This window comes from Neovison vison, chromosome 1 (assembly GCF_020171115.1).
Source record: "Neovison vison isolate M4711 chromosome 1, ASM_NN_V1, whole genome shotgun sequence".
Classification (NCBI taxonomy): Eukaryota; Metazoa; Chordata; class Mammalia; order Carnivora; family Mustelidae; genus Neogale; species Neogale vison.
This window is the reverse complement of record NC_058091.1, coordinates 41,522,441-41,544,195: the sequence shown is the minus strand read 5'-3', so window position 1 is coordinate 41,544,195 and position 21,755 is coordinate 41,522,441. Positions and strand designations below refer to the sequence as shown.

Sequence of the window (21,755 nt, the reverse complement as noted above, 5' to 3'; positions counted from 1 at the left end):
TATAAACAATTGGAACAAAAATAAGTAAAAATTTCTTAAAATGGCACAAAAGCCAGATATTAAAAACTATGCTCATAATCTAACCTACATAAATTTATCTATGTAAATTTAAACTTGTGCCACCAAAAAATACATTTTTTCAAAATATGTGTCATGAAGTAATACCCTAATAGACAAAAATTTCTTATAAATCAGTAAGAAAAAAATGAACACCAAATATAGAAAAACATATAAAGTATATGAACCAGCAATTCACAGAATAAAAACAGTAACTCATACAGAAGTGATAAAATGTTAAACCTCATTAACAATTCACCTAAATGCAAAAAGAATAAACATTTCTTTACTATGTGTCAGACACTATTACCAGCACTTATTAAACTATCCAACTTTACCTTCACAACAGCACCAAAATCTAAGTACTGTCCATAGCCTCCCTTCACTACAGATGAAAAACTGAACAGATTTTTAAATCCCTCACATACTAACTGATGAAGCCAGAACGGTACCAACAGTTACAGTCAGAGCTGTAACTGCTCTGCTACACTGTCCCATAAAATAGAAAGGAATTTCTTCCTTCATCAAATTAGAAAATATTCAATTTTCAAAACACAGCATTAAGACAGTATACAAATCCTTTAAATATGATTGGTAGACTTGTGCACAGGTTCAAACTTTCTGGGAGAAAGGATACCTATTATACCTGTCAATATTTACAATGGGCACACCCTCAAACATAGCATACTTAACAAGGTAGAGCCTATTACCACCCCCTCCCTAGGAGCACTACTCCTCTTGCACTCCAAACTATAGTACTACCAATGAATGCCTGGCCTTCCATGTCATTCTTCCATTGATATGTAACTCATGCAAGGCCCTTTGGAGTCTTCCCTGGGATTGACATATGGATGTTGGAAGAGAAAGTTCTCTTTCTGCTTGCAATACAACGCAACTTGCCTCTCATGTGAAAGAGACTTCATGAAGAATGAGACCAAACAGACAAGTAAAGCAAAGAAAGAGAATGACTGAGCCTAGCCAGTATCCTTTGACGCCCCAGATCCAGCCTGAATCAGGCCAAGCTGAAACAATTATTTATTCCAATCAAGTTTTTCCTCAGTTACATTAAGTTGGACTTTAGTTACTTGCAATCAAAGGATTCCTTAATACATATTATAATCTCACCTCTAAGAATCTTCTTAATTATAAAACTTGCACAATTGTGGAGGAGTCTGAGACACCAGAAGACTAGGAGAATTTAATTTCGACTGGTCCATGAATTCAGCTAGATGGATATCAAATCATTCTGAACAGCTGAAAACCAGAGATCAAAAAAAGAATATCTGCAACTCTACAAGGAGAAAAGCAACCACTTTCTTCAAGGTAGCAGAAGCAGACAAGTGAATCTGAGGCAAAATGTAAAAAAGACTGTGGGGGAAGGGAGCCTCTATCAGCTGGCTACCAGCAAGTGATAAAGCAGCAGAACACAAAACTGGAACTTCTAGAAGTCTGTTCCAGTGAGGAACGCCACTCAGGTGGCTAAGCAGAGGCAGAACTCTAGCTGGGACAATGTGGCCTCAAGATCCCCCCGGTCATAGGAAGTCCAGGGGGTGCCCAAGTGTGGCTGAGCTCCCATGCATCAGAGTGGTAAAGCCAGCTGCAAAGACTGAGCCCAGAAGTGGGCTCTCAGCTCTGGGTTGCCATAAACCACAAACTGTGGCATAGTCAGGTGACCACTCTCCTAGCAGGGGCTCACCAAAAGGGAAAACCAGCAAGACCCCACCACTACTGGGCAGAGTGGCATGGGAGCACGCTGTAGTTGTCTACAGTATTTGGAGACCAGAAAACAGGGTCATGTGCCTGAGACAGAAACACTGGGTCAGGTGAGCACGGAGTGCAGAAGGAGACCAGGGAGACAGAAGTCGATTGACTGCTTTTCTCTGAGAGCACACTAAGGACGGGGGCCCTGGGCTTTCCACTCCAGGACAGAGATTGGGAGGATGCCATTTCCATTCACATCCTCTAAAGCTGGATGGAAAGCCTTCAGGGAACAAAAGCCAAAGACAGCAAACCTGAACACTGCCTAGCCAGGTCCCTTGGCAAGGGTGATACAATTTCACCTAGGGTAAACGCACGTGAGAATCAAGGCAACTAGCCCCTCCCCAAGAAGATCGGCAAGAACATCCAGCCAAGACCTAGTTTACTGATGAGAACTGCAAAACTCCAGTGCTAGGGGTATACAACACATAGAACTCATGGCTTTTCTCCTATGATTCTTTAGTCTCTCAACTTTAAATTTTTCTTATTTCTTTTTAACCAATCTCTTATTATATCAATTCTTTTTTAAACCTTTTTTCATTTTTATTTTAATATTTACATTCTATCCCTTCATTGTACTTAATCTTATTTTTGTACACATATGTATGTTTTTGTTTCTCTACAATTTAGGGAACAAAATACACCCAAAATCTAGTGTATGGCTCTGTTCTGTTCACCTGCCTGATCATATTCTCCATTTTGTTGTTGTTTTTTTTTTTATTTTCTTCTTCCTTTTTGTTTTTCTCTTGTTTACTTAGAGACTTTTTTTAAGTTTTCATCTCTACAATTACATGCTATACATTCAATGTATTTAGTTTTATTTTTGTATGCATGTTCTTCTTTCTTCATAATTTTGAATTGTCGTTTCTTCTAACTGACCAAAATACACGCAGGAAATAGTGTGTTGCTCTGTTCTCTTCATTTGTCTGTTTCTATCCCTTCATTTTGTTGTGGTTAAGTTTTTTGTTCCTCTTTTGTTTTTTCCTGTCTTTAAATTTCCATGTTGATAATCACTTTCCATCCTTTCATCGTATTTAATTTTATTTTCATAAATACATTAGTTTTTCATTCTTTACAATTTGGGGATCCAGTTTTTAAAAAAACAAACCAAAATACACATGGAATTCAGTGTATTGCTCTATTCTGTTCACCTGATTATATTCTCTTTTATTTTTCCATTTTTTTTTTTTTTTCCTCCCAGTTCCACATGTCTTCTGATTTCTTTAGTGTATATTTCTCTGGGGTCATTGTTGCCATTTTAGTATTTTATTCTCTTGTTCGGATATTCTTCAAAAGACAGAATGCCAAGATGGAAAAACTCACCTCAAAAAAGAGAACAAGAGGCAGTACCAACTGCCAGGGATCTAATCAGTATGACATTAGTAAGATGTCAGAACAGGAATTCGAAATAACAATTATAAAGACCACAAAGAAGACATAAGAGAATCCCTTTCTAAAGAAGTAAAACACCTAAAATCTAACCAAGCCAAATCAAAAGGGCTATTAAGGAGATGCAATTATAAAAGGAAGTTCTCAACTGCTAGGATAAATGAGGCAGAAGACAGAATTAGTGATATAGCAGACCAAACGATGGAGAATAAAGAAGCTGAGAAAAAGAGAGATGTACAACTACTGGATCACGAGAGGAGAATTCGATAGATAGGTGATACCATAAACTGAAACAATATTGAAATAACTGAGATCCCAGGAAAAAGAGAAAAGAGAGAAAGGAGAGGAAAACATATTGGAGCAAATCACAGCAGAAAACTTCCCTAATCTGGGAAAGGAAACAGGCATCAAAATCCAGGAGGCACGGAGATCCAACCCCCCCCCAAATCAATAAAAATGGGTTAACACCCCAACATATAATAGTGAAACTTACGAATCTAGAGACAAAGAGAAAATCCTGAAAGCAGCTCAGGACAAAAGGTCTGTAACCTACAAGGGTAGAAACATTAGATTGGCAGCAGACCAATCGTATCCGCAGAGACCTGGCAGGCCAGAAACGACTGGCACGATACATTCAGGATGCTAAATGAGAAAAATATGAAGCCAGGAATACTTAATCCAGCTAGGATATCATTCAAAATAGAAGGAGTGATAAAAAGCTTCCAGGACAAACAGAAACTAAAAGAATTTGTGATCACAGCCATTCAAGAAATATTGAAAGGGGTCCTCTAAACAAAGAGAGGGCCCAAAAGTAACATAGACCGAAAAGGAACAGAGACAATATACAGTAACAGTCAACTCACAGGCAATACAATGGCACTAAATTCATATCTTTCAATAGTTACACAGAATGGGTTAAATGCCCCATCAAAAGACACAGGGCATCAGATTGGATTTAAAAAAAAAAAAAAAGAGCCATCAATATGCTGTCCGCAAAAGGCTCCCTTTAGACCCAAAGAAACCTCCAGATTGAAATTCAGGGGGTGGAAAACCATTTATCATGCTAATGAACATCAAAAGAAAGCTCAGGTGGCAATTCTTATATCACACAAATATGATTTTAAAAACCAAAGACTGAAGTAAGAGATGAGGAAAGACACTATATCATACTTAAAGGGTCTATCTAACAAGAAGATATAACTATTGTAAATACTGATGTCCCTAACATGGGAGCAGCCAATTATATAAACCAGTTAATAACAAAACCAAAGAGACACATCAATAATAATACAATAATAGTAGGGGACTTTAACCCTCCGCTCACTACAAAAGACAGATCATTGAACTGCTTTTCTCTAAGGGCACACTAAGGACCACATAGATGTTACAGATATATTCAGAACATTCCACCCCAAAGGAACGGAATACACATTCTTCTTGAGCACAAATGGAATATTCTGCAGAATACATCACATCCTGGGTCACAAATCAGGTCTCAACCGGTACCAAAATTGGGATCATTTCCTGTGTATTTTCAGACCACAATGCTTTGAAACTGAAACTCAACAGGAAACTTGGAAAGAACTCAAATACACAGAGGCTAAAGAGAATCCTACTAAAGAATGAATGCATCAACCAGGATATTAAACAAGAATTTAAAAAATTCATGGAAACAAATAAAAATGAAACACAACTGTTCAAAATCTTTGGGATGCATCAACGGCAGCCCTAAGAGGGAAATATATAGCACTACAAGCCTTTCTCAAGAAACAAGAAAGATCTCAACTACACAACTTAACCTTCCACCCGAAGGACCTAGAGAAAGAACAGCAAATAAAGCCTAGACCCAGCAGGAGAAGAAAAATAATAAAGATTAGAACAGAAATCAATGAAATAGGAACAAAAGACCAGTAGAACAGACCAATGAAACTGGGATCTAGTTCTCTGCAAGAATTAGTAAGACTGATAAATCCCTGGCCAGACTTATCAAAAAGAAAAGAGAAAAGACCCAAATAAAATCATGAATGAAAGAGAGATCACAACTAACACCAAAGAAATATAAACAATGATAAGACCATCTTATCAGCAACAATATGTCAACAAATTAGATAATCTGGGAGAAATAGATGTATTCCTAGAGATGTATAAACTACCAAAACTGAAAAAGAAAGAAATAGAAAACCTGAACAGACCCATAATCGGCAAGGAAACTGAAGCAGTCATCAAAAATCTCCCAACAAACAAGAACCCAGGGACAGAGAGCTTCCCAGGGGAATTCTACCAAACATTTAAAGAAGAATTTAAACCTCTTCTGAAGCAGTGTCAAAAAATCGAAATGGAAAGAAAACTTCCAAATTCTTTCTGTAAGGCCAGTATTACCTTGAGTCCAAAACTAGACAACGACCTCACGAAAAAGAATTACAGACCAATACCCCTGATGAACATGGATGGAAAAATTCTCACCAACAAACTAGACAATAGGATCAATGGTGCATTAAAAGGATTATTCACTGTGTCCAAGTGGGATTTATTCCTGGGCTGCAAAGGTTCAACATCTGTAAATCAATCAATGTGATACACCACATAAATAAAAGAAAGGACAAGAACCATATGATCCTCTCAATAGATGCAGAAAAAGCATTTGATGAAGTACAGCATCCTTTTTTGATTAAAACTCTTCAGAGTGTAGGGACAGAGGTAACATACCTCAATATCATAAAAGCCATCTATGAAAATCCCACAGTGAATATCATTCTCAATGCAGAAAAATGGAAAGCTTTTCCCCTAAAGTCAGGAACACAGCAGGGATGTCTACTATCACCACTGCTGTCCAACATAGTACTAGAAGTCCTAGTCTCACCAATCAGACAAATAAATAAATAAATAAAAGTCATCCAAATCAGCAAAGAAGAAGTCAAATTCAAACTCTTTGCAGATGACATGATACTCTATGTGGAAAACCCAAAGCCTCCATAACCAAAATGGCTGTAACTCATATAAGAACTCAGCAAAGTGGCAGAATATAAAATCAATGCACAGAAATCACTTGCGTTTCTATACACTAACAATGAGACAAAAGAACGAGGAATTAAGGAATCAATCCCACTTACCACTGCATCCAAAACCATAAGATACCTAGGCATAAACCTAACCCAAAAAGCAAAGGACATGTACTCAGAGAACTTTAGAACACTCATCAAAGATATGGAGGAAGACACAAAGAAATGGAAAAATATTCCATGCTCATGGACTGGAAGAACAAATATTGTTAAAATGGCTATGCTACCTAGAGCAATCTATATATTCAATGCAATCCATATCAAAATATCGTCAGTATTTTTCACAGAATTGGAACAAATAATCCTAAAATTTGTATGGAACCAGAAAAGACCTTGAATAGCCAGAGGAATGTTAAAAAAGAAAACCAAAACTGGGGGCATCACAATGCCTGACTTCAAGCTGTATTACAAAGCTGCAATCATCAAGACAACATGGTACTGGCACCAAAAAAAGACACATAGATCAATGGAACAGAACAGAGAATCCGGAAATGGACCCTCAACTCTGTGGTCAACTAATCTTCAACAAAGCAGGAAAGAATAGCCAATGGAAAAGGCAGTCTCTTCAATAACTGGTGCTGGGAAAATTGGGCAGCCACAAGCAAAAGAATGAAACTGTACTATTTCCCTATACCATACACAAAAATAGATTCACAATGGATAAAAGACCTAAATGTGAGACAGGAATCCATCAAAATCCTAGAGAAGAACATAGGCAGCAACCTCTGTAACCTCAGCCATAGCAACTTCTTGTTAGAGACACCTCCAAAGACAAGGGAAACAAAAGCAAAAATGAACTATTGGGACTTCATCAAAATAAAAAGCTTTTTTTTTTTTTAAAAAAAGATTTTATTTATTTATTTGGCAGACAGAGATCACAAGTAGGCAGAGAGGCAGGCAGAGAGAGAGGGGGAAGCAGGTTCCCTGCTGAAAAGAAAGCCCAACGCAGGGCTCAATCTCAGGCCCCTGAGATCATGACCTGAGCCGAAGGCAGAGGCTTAACCCACTGGACCACCCAGGTGCCCCAAAATAAAAGGAACAGTTAATAAAATCAAAAGACAACCGTCAGAACGGGAGAAGATATGCAAATGATATATCAGATAAAGGGCTAGTACCCAATACCTATAAATAACTTATCAAACTCAACACCAAAAGAACAAATAATCCAATCAAGAAATGGGCATAAGGCATGAACAGACACTTCTTCAAAGCAAACATCCAAACGGCCAACAGACACATGAAAAGGTGCTTAACATCCCTCGGCACCAGGGAAATACAAATCAAAAGCACAATGAGAAAACACCTCACACCAACCAGAATGGCTAAAATTAGTAAGTCAGAAAATGACAGATGTTGGTGAGGACACAAAGAAAGGGGAACCCTCTTACACCGATGGTGAGAATGCAAGCTGGTAAAGCCACTTTGGGAAACGGTATGGAGGTTCCTCCAAAAGTTGAAAATAGAGCCACCCTACAACCCAGCAATTGCAATACTGGGGGTATTTACCCCAAAGATAAAAATGTAGTGACCTGAAGGGACACCCTGAACCCCAGTGTTTACAGCAGCAACGTCCACAATAGCCAAACTATGGAAAGGGCCTAACTGTCCATTAACAGATGAATGGATAAAGAAGATGTGGTATATACATACAATGGAATACTAATCAGCCATCAAAAAAAAATGAAATCTTGCCATTTGCAATGACGTGGATGGAACTAGAGGGTATTACGCTAAGCAAAATAAGTCAATCAGAGAAAGACAATTATCATATCATCTCACTGATATGTGGAATTTAAGAAACAAAACAGAGGATCATAGGAGAAGAGTGGAAAAAAAACAAGACAAAACCAGACAGGGAGGCAAACCATAAGAGACTCTTAGTCATAGGAAACCAACTGTGGATCCCTGTAAGGGGCAGCAGAGGAGGGATGCAGTAACTGGGTGATGGACACTAAGGAGGTCATGTGATGTAATGACCACTGGGTAAATATAAGACTGATGAATCACAGACCTGTACCTCTGAAACCAATAATACATTATACATTAACTAAATTTTTTAAAAATTTAATGTTTAAAAAAACTGCACAATTCTAAAAGGAAAAATGTATAAGGATATGCATTTAAGTGTCTTCCAATCAAAAATTAAATAAATAAAAACCTAAAAAAAAAATGTTCACCAAAAGAGGACTGTTTAAATAAATTACAGAACTATTTCTTAAACTTGCCTGATTACTTGGGCACTTATTAAAAGTACAGATGACTCTGGTCCCTGGGAGAGTCTCATTCACGAAGTTGAGGTTGGGTTACTGAGATGGGTCATATTTTTAAAGAGCATCTACTATAATTTTCACAGTAAAGATAGTTTGGATACCCCAGTAATTATGGTGTTTACACATGCAATGTTATACCATTCAGACATTTATGTGAGAAAGATGTCCAAATCAAATTGCCAAATGAGGAGAGAAAGACAAGTAACAAAATACATGTACCATTTGGTTCTTTTCATACAAAGTATTTAACTACACATGTGTATACATATTTCACCAGAGCACTCACTTTCAAAGAGGCAGAGGTTCCACGATTATTTAGAATCTTACTGGACTATAAAAGATCCCAACTACACTAAAGAATCTATGTTCTGAGTTTTATTAACATGAATATTACATTCCACAGGAATAGACGTAAGATTGAACACTATGTCACAGAGAAAAGTCTGGAATAATGTTCATCAAAATGATAATGTAAGTTACTCCAATAGTAGTTCTGGTGATTTTCACCAGCTTTTTCCTAATATTCTATATTATTTTAATTTTTATTTACAATGAACATATTCTCAGAATTGGGAAGAAAGCTGCTTATATGGGAGAAAGTTAAAATATTTTTAATCAAGTAATTTTATGATTATTAAATATATTTTCTGAAATGGGAAAATCCAGGGATACCTGGTAGCTAAGCCATTAAGCATCTGCCTTCAGCTCAGGTCATGATCCCAGAGTCCTGGGATCAAGCCCTGTATCGGGCTCCCTGCTCAGCAGGAAGCCTGCTTCTCCCTCTCCCATTCCCCCTGCTTATATTCCCTCTCTGGCTGTCTCTCTCTATGTCAAATAAATAAATAAAATCTTTAAAGAAAAAAAAATGGAAAATTCTTACCAGCTTTTAAAATTCAAATGTAAAAGTATAGTTGTTGATGTCAAAGCTGAAGAGCGAAGGGATATGTTGTACCATATAATTAAAATTCAATTGACAAGTAAATGAATTTTAAAAAGTAGTCTTTTTTAATAAGAATTATTTTTTTCAACCACAAGGAGCAAAAAAATATTAAGATTTAATTTTGTTCACTTATTTCCATAGCCAAGACAATGATCAAGTGAGAGTAAGTGAAGGTAAGAGATAAATAAAATTTAACATCCTAATAAGAAACTGGATTATTTTCTTTATATATCAATTATACCTCAAAAAAATATTTAAAAAACTAGATTATAAGTTTCCCATTGACTTAATAAAAATACACATTTAGGGGAGCCTTTAGTCGGTTTAGTGTCCAACTACTGATTTCAGCTCAGGTCATGATCTCAGGCTTGAGATTAGGCCCCGCTTCAAGCCCACGCTTGACTGGATCCTGCTTAAGATTCTTTGTCTCCCTTCCCCTCTGACCCTCCCTACTCTGAAAAAAAAAATTTTTTTTTACTTGCAAGAAAAAGAAAAATAGCAGTGTCTAACTTAAAAAAAAAATAGAGAGAGAGACAGACAGACAGACAGACAGACACATACATGTATATATATGACTTACCCCATCCAAGAGAGTATTTGATAAATGTATACGGAGATCTTTACGAAATGGAAATTCCAGATTTGAAACATGAAACACTGAATTATCTCTATCAATCATAAAAACTTCATTTGTGCCATCAATCAACATCATATACCTGTAGATTAAACATTAAAAAGATAATATTAATAGTATAATTCAAGAGAAGGATCCTAAGAAATAAATTATTTTTCCTTAGACTTACAATAACTACACAGAATAATGTTCACTGGAGTCTCCTAACCCCAACTATTATCATTCAGATTAAAGTACCACAAATTACTAGTACTTTTTTAAAAGAATTTATTTTCCTATAAAAACACACAGGGTATAGATAAAGTTTTTTATGCAGACAATGTGATGTTGAAGTGCAATCTTATGACCTACCTTAGGGGAGAATAGTTCTCTAATTTGTATTAGATCTTAAACATCAATGTTTACAAAACACACATACACTTATATGGAATTATTGCATTTTATTAGCCCAACAACTTTATGAATTAGTTATTACTCTCCACTTTGCAGTAGGAAAAAAGAGAAAGTAACTGACTAGCAAATGGCTGGACTTCAAATTATCCAATGCTCCTTCTACCACACTACAGTTAGCAAAAGAGCTAACCCCTCTCTTTGAATTAAGATTATAATATAGCCAGATATCACCATTTCAAGTACAATTCTCATTCATCCCTATAAAATTTAAATTTTTAAAACATATTAAACACAAAACATTTTAAACATTCCTGAGAATTTTTATCAGCCCTTATCTTCTTAGACCCAATCAATTTATGGGGAGGGTTATATACTTTAAAATGCATCATTACCTCAAATGGTCAAGTTACTGTCACTGCTTCCCCATCAGTGGATCACCAAGAATGGAGCTGTACTTCACAGAGTACATATAAAAATAAAGTCCAAATGGATTTAAGCTGAGGAAATTACAGATGAATAGGCTATGCTACCAAATGAATAATGGCAAGACTGGGGTGGAAAAGATTATACCAGGTACCAAAATTTTCAAATGATAGAAAATTGACAGGAATGAGTAAGAAAGTTAAAAGGCATAAGACTCAAAAGAACGGAATATTATTTTAAGTTGTTCTTACTTGCTGATAATTGAAAGAATGAAGGAATAAAAGTCTGGATGTACCACTGAAAATGGAGAAGGCTGACCGGTCTTGCCCAACCTTGGGCCCACAAGGTATTTCAGAAAAAAAGAAGCAACAACTGAAAGATGTACCTCAGTCAAGTTAAGGCCAGGGGGTAGAAGAAACATTAAATGAAACATTAAATGAGCAGATGGAAGTTAACAAGCAGAGGCTAATGTAACAGAGGATAATTTATTTGGCATAAACAAGTGTTCTAAAGAGCAAATAGACTGTTTAGAACAGGAGAGGAGAAATGGGAGAGCTGATTAAGGTACAAGAAGTATGTGACAAACAGTCTGAAGAGCAGCAAAGACCAAAAGAGCTTACATCTGGGGAATAAATTGGAAGCATGCTGTTACTAGTGTTTTCAAAATAATTAGTCCCAGCAGGTCCCTGGGGAGAAGGTGGAGCCCTCAGGCCCTTGCTACATATTGAAACAGTGGTAGCCTTAGTAGGTGTGGGTCTTGGAGTCAGGTTACACAAGGAAAAATATAATCAGCCTCAGTCTAGAATGACTGCCTCTGAGAGACTCCTAGACCTACTGCCAGGTCAGCAGGCAGGCAGATAACAGAAATACTTAGCCCCTAAAGCATTCCTGCATGTGCTTTTCAAAAGCAGCAACTCAAGGTAGATAGGGAGAATCTAGATTTCTTGGAAATAGTTAGCCTTTCCCTGGACTGTGTTTCAAAGAAAAGTTAAATCAACATAAGGAAAGGTCAAATAAAAAGCAATTGTGATATCTTCTGCAAAAATGTTACTGAAGACATAATCCATCCAATTGTTCACTGACTTAGGCCAGCACTTTGCAAAGCTTACTATTTACTTTAAAAGCATTTAATGGCAAAATGGATTAAGGAAACTATCTTTCTCTTAGAAAGTCAAGATACATGTTAAAAATACTTAAGGTTATGAGAAAACATGTAAGAAGTCTCTTTATGACAACAAAAAGACATCCAAATTAGTAAAGAAGTAAAACTTTCATTATTTGCAGATGGCATGATACTCTGTAGAAAACCCAAGAGACTCCACCAAAAAACTACTGGAACTGATAAGTATACTCTGAAACACTGATGAAAGAAGCAAGCTACAGATTTAATACAATACCTAGCAAAATACCAATGTCATTTTTCACAGAACTACAACGAATAATCCTAAAACTTGTATGGGGACCACATATAGCCAAAATAATCTTGAAAAAGAAAAACAAACCTTGAGGCATCACAATTCCAGACCTCCAGTCATAGTACAAAGCTGCACTAATCAAAACAGTATGGTACTGGCACAAACACAGACACATAGATCAATGGAACAGAACAGAAAACCCAGAAACAAACCACAATTATATGGTCAATTAATTTATAACAAAAGAGACAAGAATATGAAACGAGTGCTAGTCTCTCCAACAAAGGTGTTGGGAAAACTAGACAGCTACATGCAAAAAAATGAAACTGGACCACTTCCTTACACCATACACAAAAATAAATTCTAAATCAATAAGAGACCTAAATGTGAGACAGGAAATCATCAAAACCTTAGAAGAGAGCATAGGCAGCAATTTCTCTGACATTGGCCATAGCAACATTTTTCTAGATAAGTCTCCTGAGGCAAAGGGAAAAAAGCAAAAATAAACTATTGTGACTGCATCAAAATAAAAAGCTTCTTCACAGTGAAGGAAACAATCAGCAAAACTAAAAGACAACCTACTGAATGGGAGAAGATATGTGTAAATGACATAACTGAAAAAGGGTTAATACCAAGATATATAAGGAACTTACACAATTCAACACCCAAAAAATAAATAATCCAACTTAAAAAATGGGCAGAAGACTTGAACAGGTATTTCTTCAAACAAGATATACGAAGGCTAACAGACATACAAAAAGGTGCTCAAGATCACTCATCATCAGGAAAATGCAAATCAAAACTACAAAAAAAAATCATCTCACACTTAATCAGAATGGCTAAAAGAACACAAGAAACAACATTGACAAAGATATGGAGAAAGAGGAATCTTCTTGCACTGGTGGTGGGAATGCAAACTGTGCAGCTGCTCCAGAAAATAGTATGGACGTTTCACAAAAAATTAAAAAAATAAAACTACTCTACAATCCAGTAATGACACTATTGGGTATTTACCCAAAAAATACAAGACCCTAAGTCTAAAGGATGCATGCACCCCAATGTTTACTGAAGCATTATTTACAACAGAAAAATTATGGAAGCAGACCACCAAGAGTCCACTGAAACATGAATGGATAAAGAAGATGTGGGGGGGGGGTGTATATATATACATATATATATATATATATGTGTGTGTGTGTGTGTGTGTGTGTGTATATATATATACATATGTACTGGAAAAATACTCAACCATAAAAAAAGAATGAAATCTTGCAATTTGCAACATCTTGGATGGAGCAAGAGAGTATATAATGCTAAGTGAAATAAGTCTGTCAGAGAAATATATATATCACTGGGTTTTTTTTTATTTTTTATAAACATATAATGTATTTTTATCCCCAGGGGTACAAGTCTGTGAATCGCCAGGTTTACACACTTCACAGCACTCACCATAGCACATACCCTCCCCATGTCCATAACCCCACCCCCCTCTCCCAAACCCCCTCCCCGCAGCAACCCTCAGTTTGTTTTGTGAGATTAAGAGTCACTTATGGTTTGTCTCCCTCCTGATCGCATCGTTTCATTTATTCTTCTCCTACCCCCTTAATCCCCCATGTTGCATCTCCACTTCCTCGTATCAGGGAGATCATATGATAGTTGTCTTTCTCCGATAGACTTATCTATGATACTCTCTAGTTCCATCCACATCGTCGCAAATGGCAAGATTTCATTTCTTTTGATGGCTGCATAGTATTCCATTGTGTATATAAACCACATCTTTTTTATCCATTCATCTGTTGATGGACATCTAGGTTCTTTCCATGGTTTAGATATTGTAGACATTGCTGCTATAAACATTTGGGTGCACGTATCCCTTTGGATCACTATGTTTGTATCTTTAGGGTAAATACCCAGTCATGCAATTGCCGGGTTTTAGGTAGTTCTATTTTCAACTTTTTGAGGAACCTCCAAGTTGTCTCCCAGAGTGGTTGCACCAGCTTGCATTCCCACCAATAGTGTAGGAGGGTTCCCCTTTCTCCACATCCTCGCCAGCATCTGTCATTTCCTGACTTGTTAATTTTAGCCATTCTGACTGGTGTGAGGTGATATCTCATTGTGGTTTTGATCTGTATTTCCCTGATGCCCAGTGATGTGGAGCACTTTTTCATGTGTCTGTTGGCCATCTGGATGTCTGCTTTGCAGAAATGTCTGTTCATGTCTTCTGCCCATTTCTTTTTTATTTTTTTAAGATTTTATTTATTTATTTGACAGACAGAGATCACAAGTAGGCAGAGAGTCAGGCAGAAAGAGAGGAGGACGCAGGCTCCCGGCTGAGCAGGGAGCCCGATGTGGGACTAGATCCCAGCACCTGGAATTATGACTTGAGCCGAAGGCAGAGGCCCAACCAACTTTTTTTTTTAAAAGATTTTTTATTTATTTATTTGACAGAGAGAGATCACAAGTAGGCAGAGAGGCAGGCAGAGAGAGAGAGAGGAGGAAGCAGGCTCCCTGCTGAGCAGAGAGCCCGATGCGGGACTCGATCCCAGGACCCTGAGATCATGACCTGAGCCGAAGGCAGCAGCTTAACCCACTGAGCTTCCCAGGCGCCCTTCTGCCCATTTCTTGATTGAATTATTTGTTCTTTGGGTGTTGAGTTTCCTAAGTTCTTTATAGATTTTGGACACTAGCCCTTTATCTGATATGTCGTTTGCAAATATCTTCTCCCATTCTGTCAGTTGTCTTTTGGTTTGTTAACTGTTTCCTTTGCTGTGCAAAAGCTTTTGATCTTGCTGAAATCCCAATAGTTTATTTTTGTCCTCGCTTCCCTTGCCTTTGGCGATGTTCCTAGGAAGATGTTGCTGCAGCTGAGGTGGAAGAGGTTGCTGCCTGTGTTCTCAAGGATTTTGATGCATTCCTTTCTCACACTGAGGTCCTTTATCCATTTTGAATCTATTTTCGTGTGTGGTGTAAGGAAATGGTCCAATTTCATTTTTCTGCATGTGGCCGTCCAATTTTCCCAACACCATTTGTTGAAGAGGCTGTCTTTTTTCCATTGGACATTCTTCCCTGCTTTGTCGAAGATTAGTTGACCATAGAGTTGAGGGTCTATTTCTGGGCTCTCTATTCTGTTCCATTTATCTATGTGTCTGTTTTTGTGCCAGTACCATGCTGTCTTGATGATGACAGCTTTGTAATAGAGCTTGAAGTCTGGAATTGTGATGCCACCAACTTTTGCTTTCGTTTTCAATATTCCATTGGCTACTCGAGGTCTTTTCTGGTTCCATATAAATTTTAGGATTATTTGTTCCATTTCCTTGAAAAAAATGGGTGGGATTTTGATAGGGATTGCATTAAATGTGTAGATTTCTTTAGGTAGCATAGACATTTTCACAATATTTTTTCTTCCAATCCAAGAGCATGGAACATTTTTCCATTTCTTTGTGTCTTCCTCATTTTCTTTCATGAGTACTTTATAGTTTTCTGAGTATAGATTCTTAGCCTTTTTGGTTAGGTTTATTCCTAGGTATCTTATAGTTTTGGGTGCAACTGTAAATGGGATTGAATCCTTAATTTCTCTTTCTTCTTTCTTGTTGGTGTAGAGAAATGCAACTGATTTCTGTGCATTGATTTTATATCCTGACACTTTACTGAATTCCTGTATAAGTTCTAGCAGTTTTGGAGTGGAGTCTTTTGGGTTTTCCACATATAGTATCATATCTGTGAAGAGTGATAGTTTGACTTCTTCTTTGCTGATTTGGATGCCTTTAATTTCCTTTTATTGTCTGATTGCTGAGGCTAGGACTTCTAGTACTATGTTGAATAGCAGTGGTGATAATGGACATCCCTGCCATGTTCCTGACCTTAGCGGAAAAGCTTTCAGTTTTTCTCCATTGAGAATGACATTTGCGGTGGGTTTTTCATAGATGGCTTTGATAATATTAAAGTATGTGCCCTCTTTCCCTACACTTTGAAGAGTTTTGATCAGGAAGGGATGCTGTACTTTGTCAAATGCTTTTTCAGCATCTATTGAGAGTATCATATGGTTCTTGTTCTTTCTTTTATTAATGTATTGTATCCCACTGATTGATTTGCAGATGTTGAACCAACCCTGCAGCCCTGGAATAAATCCCACTTGGTCATGGTGAAAATTCCTTTTAATGTACTACTGTTGAATCCTATTGGCTAGTATTTTGGTGAGTATTTTCGCATCTGTATTCATCAAGGATATTGGTCTGTAGTTCTCTTTTTTGATGGGATCCTTGTCTGGTTTTGGGATCAAGGTGATGCTGGCCTCATAAAATGAGTTTGGAAGTTTTCCTTCCTTCCATTTCTATTTTTTGGAACAGTTTCAGGAGAATAGGAATTAGTTCTTCTTTAAACGTTTGGTAGAATTCCCCTGGGAAGCCATCTGGCCCTGGACTTCTGTTTGTTTGGAGGTTTTTGATGACTGTTTCAATCTCCTGACTGGTTATGGGTCTGTTCAGGTTTTCTGTTTCTTCCTGGTTCAGTAGTGATAGTTTATATGTCTCTAGAAATGCATCCATTTCTTCCAGATTGTCAAATTTGTTGGCGTAGAGCTGCTCATAGTATGTTCTTATAACTGTTTGTATTTCTTTGGTATTAGTTGTGATCTCTCGTCCTGCATTCATGATTTTATTTATTTGGGTCCTTTCTCTTTTCTTTTTGGTAAGTCTGGCCAGGGGTTTATCAATCTTATTAATTCTTTCAAAGAACCAGCTCCTAGTTTCGCTAATTTGTTCTATTGTTTTTTTGGTTTCTATTTCATTGATTTCTGCTTTGATCTATTATTTCTCTTCTCCTGCGGGGTTTAGGCTTGCTTTCTTGTTTTTTCTCCAGCTCCTTTAGGTGTAGGGTTAGGTTGTATACTTGAGACCTTTCTTGTTTCTTGAGAAAGGCTTGTACTCCTATATATCTTCCTCTCAGGACTGCCTTTGCTGTGTCCCACAGATTTTGAACCACTGTGTTTTCATTATCATTTGTTTCCATGAATTTTTTCAATTCTTTAATTTCCTGGTTGACCCATTCATTCTTTACAAGGATGCTGTTTAGTCTCCATGTATTTGGGTTCTTTCCAAATTTCCTCTTGTGACTGAGTTCTAGCTTCAGAGCACTGTGGTCTGAAAATATGCAGGGAATGATCCCAATCTTTTGATACCGGTTGAGACCTGATTGAGGACCCAGGATGTGATCTATTCTGGAGAATGTTCCATGTGCACCAGAGAAGAATTTGTATTCTGTTGCTTTGGGATGAAATGTTCTGAATATATCTGTTATGTCCATCTGGTCCAGTGCATCATTTAAGGCCTTTATTTCCTTGTTGATCTTTTGCTTGGATGATCTGTCCATTTCAGTGAGGGGAGTGCTAAAGTCCCCTACTATTATTGTATTATTGTTGATGTGTTTCTTTTTTTTTTTTTTTAAGATTTTATTTATTTATTTGACAGAGATCACAAGTAGGCATAGAGGCAGGCAGAGAGAGAGAGAGAGAGGAGGAAGCAGGCTCCCTGCTAAGCAGAGAGCCCAATGCAGGACTTGATCCCAGGACCCTGAAATCATGACCTGAGCCGAAGGCAGTGGCTTAACCCACTGAGCCACCCAGGTGCCCTTGATGTGTTTCTTTTGATTTTGTTATTAATTGGTTTATATAGTTGGCTGCTCCCACGTTAGGGGCATAGGTATTTAAAATTGTTAGATCTTCTTGTTGGACAGAACCTTTGAATATGATAGAGTGTCCTTCCTCATCTCTTATTATAGTCTTTGGCTTAAAATCTAATTGATCTGATATAAGGATTGCCACCCCAGCTTTCTTCTGATGTCCATTAGCATGGTAAATTGTTTTCCACCCCCTCACTTTAAATCTGGTGGTGTCTTCGGGTCTGAAATGAATTTCTTGTAGGCAACATATAGGTGGGTTTTGTTTTTTTATCCATTCTGAAACCCTGTGCCTTTTGATTGGGGCATTTAGCCCATTAACATTCAGGGTAACTATTGAGAGATATGAATTGAGTGCCATTGTATTGCCTGTAAGGTGACTGTTACTGTATATTGTCCCTGTTCCTTTCTGATCTACTACTTTTAGGCTCTCTCTTTGCTTAGAGGACCCCTTTCAATATTTCCTGTAGAGCTGGTTTGGTGTTTGCAAATTCTTTCTATTTTTGTTTGTCCTGGAAGCTTTTTATCTCTCCTTCTATTTTCAATGATAGCCTAGCTGGATATAGTATTCTTGGCTGCATGTTTTTCTCATTTAGTGCTCTCAATATATCATGCCAGCTCTTTCTGGCCTGCCAGGTCTCTGTGGATAAGTCTGCTGCCAATCTGATATATTTACCATTGTATATTACAGACTTCTTTTCCCGGGCTGCTTTCAGGATTTTCTCTTTGTCACTAAGACTTGTAAATTTTACTAATAGGTGACAGGGTGTGGACCTATTCTTGTTGATTTTGAGAGGGGTTCTCTGCGCCTCCTGGATTTTGATGCTTGTTCCCTTTGCCATATTAGGGAAATTCTCTCAAATAATTCTCTACAATATACCTTCTGCTCCCCTCTCTCTTCCTTCTTCTTCTGGAATCCCAATTATTCTAATGTTGTTTCATCTTATGGTGTCACTTATCTCTCGAATTCTCCCCTCGTGGTCCAGTAGCTGTTTGTCCCTCTTTTGCTCAGCTTCTTTATTCTGTCATTTGGTCTTCTATATAACTAATTCTTTCTTCTGCCTCATTTATCCTAGCAGTGAGAGCCTCCATTTTTGATTGCACCTCATTAATAGCTTTTTTTTATTTCAACTTGGTTAGATTTTAGTTCTTTTATTTCTCCAGAAAGGGCTTTTTTATCTCCCGAGAGGGTTTCTCTAATATCTTCCATGCCTTTTTCAAGCCCGGCTAGAACCTTGAGAATCGTCACTCTGAACTCTATATCTGACATATTACCAATGTCTGTATTGATTAGGTCCCTAGCCTTCAGTACTGCTTCCTGTTCTTTTTTGTGGTGAATTTTTCCGCCTTGTCATTTTGTCCAGATAAAAGTATATGAAGGAGCAAGTAAAATACTAAAAGGGTGGCAAAGACCCCAGGAAAATACGCTTTAACCAAACCAGAAGAGACCCCCAATCGTGGGGGGGAGAAAGGGGATAAAATGAGGTTCGGAAAAAAAAAAAAAGAAACAATTAAAAAAAGAAAACGAGTAAAGAAAAAATATAAAAAAGAATATATATATATATATATATATATATATTAGAAAAACTAGTTTAAAACATTAAAAAAGAAAAGGGTAAAAGTTAAAAAAAATTTAGCAGAACAAGAAAAAAATTGGAAAAAAAAATTAAATTAACTGCAAGACTAATGAATCATGGGGAGAAAACCACGAGTTCAGTGCTTTGCTTTCTCCTCCTCTGGAATTCCGCCGCTCTCCTTGGTAGGTGAACCTGGTCCTGGCTGGATTTCTTGTTGATCTTCTGGGAGAGGGGCCTGTTGTACTGTTTCTCAAGTGTCTTTGCCCCAGGAGAAATTGCACCACCCTTACCAGGGGCCGGGCTGAGTAATCAGCTCGGGTTCACTTCAGGAGCTTTTGTTACCTGAAGGCTTTCCGTAGAGTTCCAGAGGATGGGAATGAAAATGGCGGCCTCCCAGTCTTCCGCCCAGAGAAGCTGAGAGCTCGGGGCCCCACCCCTCAGTGCGCCCTCAGAGAATAGCGCCCAATAACTCCCGTCTCCCTGGCCTCGGGCCGCCCTCCAAGCTCACCCAGGCTGCAACTGGTTCAAGGTAACCCCTAGCTGAGAGCTCACTCTTTGTTTCTGTCTCTGTAGCCGGCTTCCCCGTTCTAATATCTGCAAGCTCTGTGACACTCAAGACACCCCCGATCCTTCCATGACCCTGCGGGACCTGGGGCCACGTTGACCCCGTGTGGGCTTCACCCTGGTTTAGCCTCTGGAGCGATGCCCCTCAGCGGAACAGACTTTTAAAAGTCCCGATTCTGTGCTCCGTTGCTCCAAGGCTCCCTGGGAGCCAGTCCCTCCCACCGCAGTCTATCTTCCCATCGCTTTGGATTCACTTCTCCACCAGTCCTACCTTTCAGAAAGTGGCTGATTTTCTGTTTCTAGAATTGCTGTTCTTCCTCTCTTCGATCTCCTGTTGGATTTGCAGGTGTTTGCAATCTTTAGATAAGCTATCTAGCTGATCTCCTGCTACCTGATGTAGCCTTAGCCTGCTACTCCTCCGCCATCTTGACTCCTCCCCCCATAAAGAGTACACTTAACCATGATGAACACTGAGTAATGTATAGAATTGTTGAATCACTATACTTTACACCTGAGACTAATATAACACTGTATGTTAACTACACTGGAATTGAAATAAAAAAACTTTTAACAAAAGAAAAAAGAAAAAGAGAAGTTTGTTTATCTTATTTACCCCATTATCTTCAAACTTAATCCTGATACCTGTTAGTATTCAGCAGAATTAGTGCTCCACATTCACAGTTTTAATACAGCTGAATTAGGACAATACATTTTAAAATTCAAAAAAAGAAATGCTCTTCTCATATGATGACAAAAATTATATTTCTCTTTTCACTGGCTGCTCAGAAGCTGAGAATTAAATATAATGCTGAAACTGAATAAATATTCAATCCCAAGGTGTGGCATAGTTGTTTTTCCTACCATAACTGTTTATTTCATATTCATACTTTTAACACATTATATATAGGACATATATCATTCATATATATATATGTATATATATATCTTATTATCTATCAAACCTTTCTTTTTACTTCAAGTAGAATATTAAAGAAAATACTATGTACACTTACTCTAAACGTTTTTTTAAGTTTTTATTTATTTGAGAAACAGAGTATGAGCACAAACAGCAGGGAGGGTAGAGGGAATGAGAGAAGCCAACCCCCACTGAGCAGGAAGCACGATGTTGTGCTGGATTCTAGGACCCCGGTATGATCTGAGCCAAAGACAGACTCTTAACCAACTGAGCCACCCAGGTGCCCCTACTGTAAAAAGATTTAAAAAGATCAAGGGAAAAAAAGGCTTTAGAAGATAGAATTCAATATAAAGGACTGCTCGTGGGAAACACAGCTTCCATCTTCAGAGATACTAGAAAAATTATTTAGCAGTTGGTATTCAGGGATTCTTCTGCACATTTAAATTTTTACGCTTTGAAACAAAAGTTTGTGGGATATGACTTTTTGGTTTAACTCCAATTATTCCAAATCATGTGTTCTTTTATTATATGATATCTATGAAAAATAAGGAGTTTTTCATGTTAGGGAGAGAAGATAAGGAAGGTAAAAATATTCCACATCACTCCAAAGTCTCTGAATGCAGCCAGATGCTTTAAAAAAAAGGGGGGGGGGTAACTATCCCATATACCATTATATGCTGGCAAGAC

At 37.6% G+C, this 21,755-nt stretch overlaps 1 protein-coding gene across 1 annotated transcript in view; it reads right to left on the bottom strand.

The window, feature by feature from the left end:
• The window catches only part of RNGTT (RNA guanylyltransferase and 5'-phosphatase), a 344,889-nt gene that overhangs the window by 235,328 nt on the left and 87,806 nt on the right, over positions 1–21,755 (bottom strand). The window contains exon 9 of the mRNA XM_044245889.1: positions 10,054–10,189. Coding sequence (XP_044101824.1) covers positions 10,054–10,189 — 136 coding nt within the window. The remainder of the gene's footprint in view (positions 1–10,053; positions 10,190–21,755) is intronic.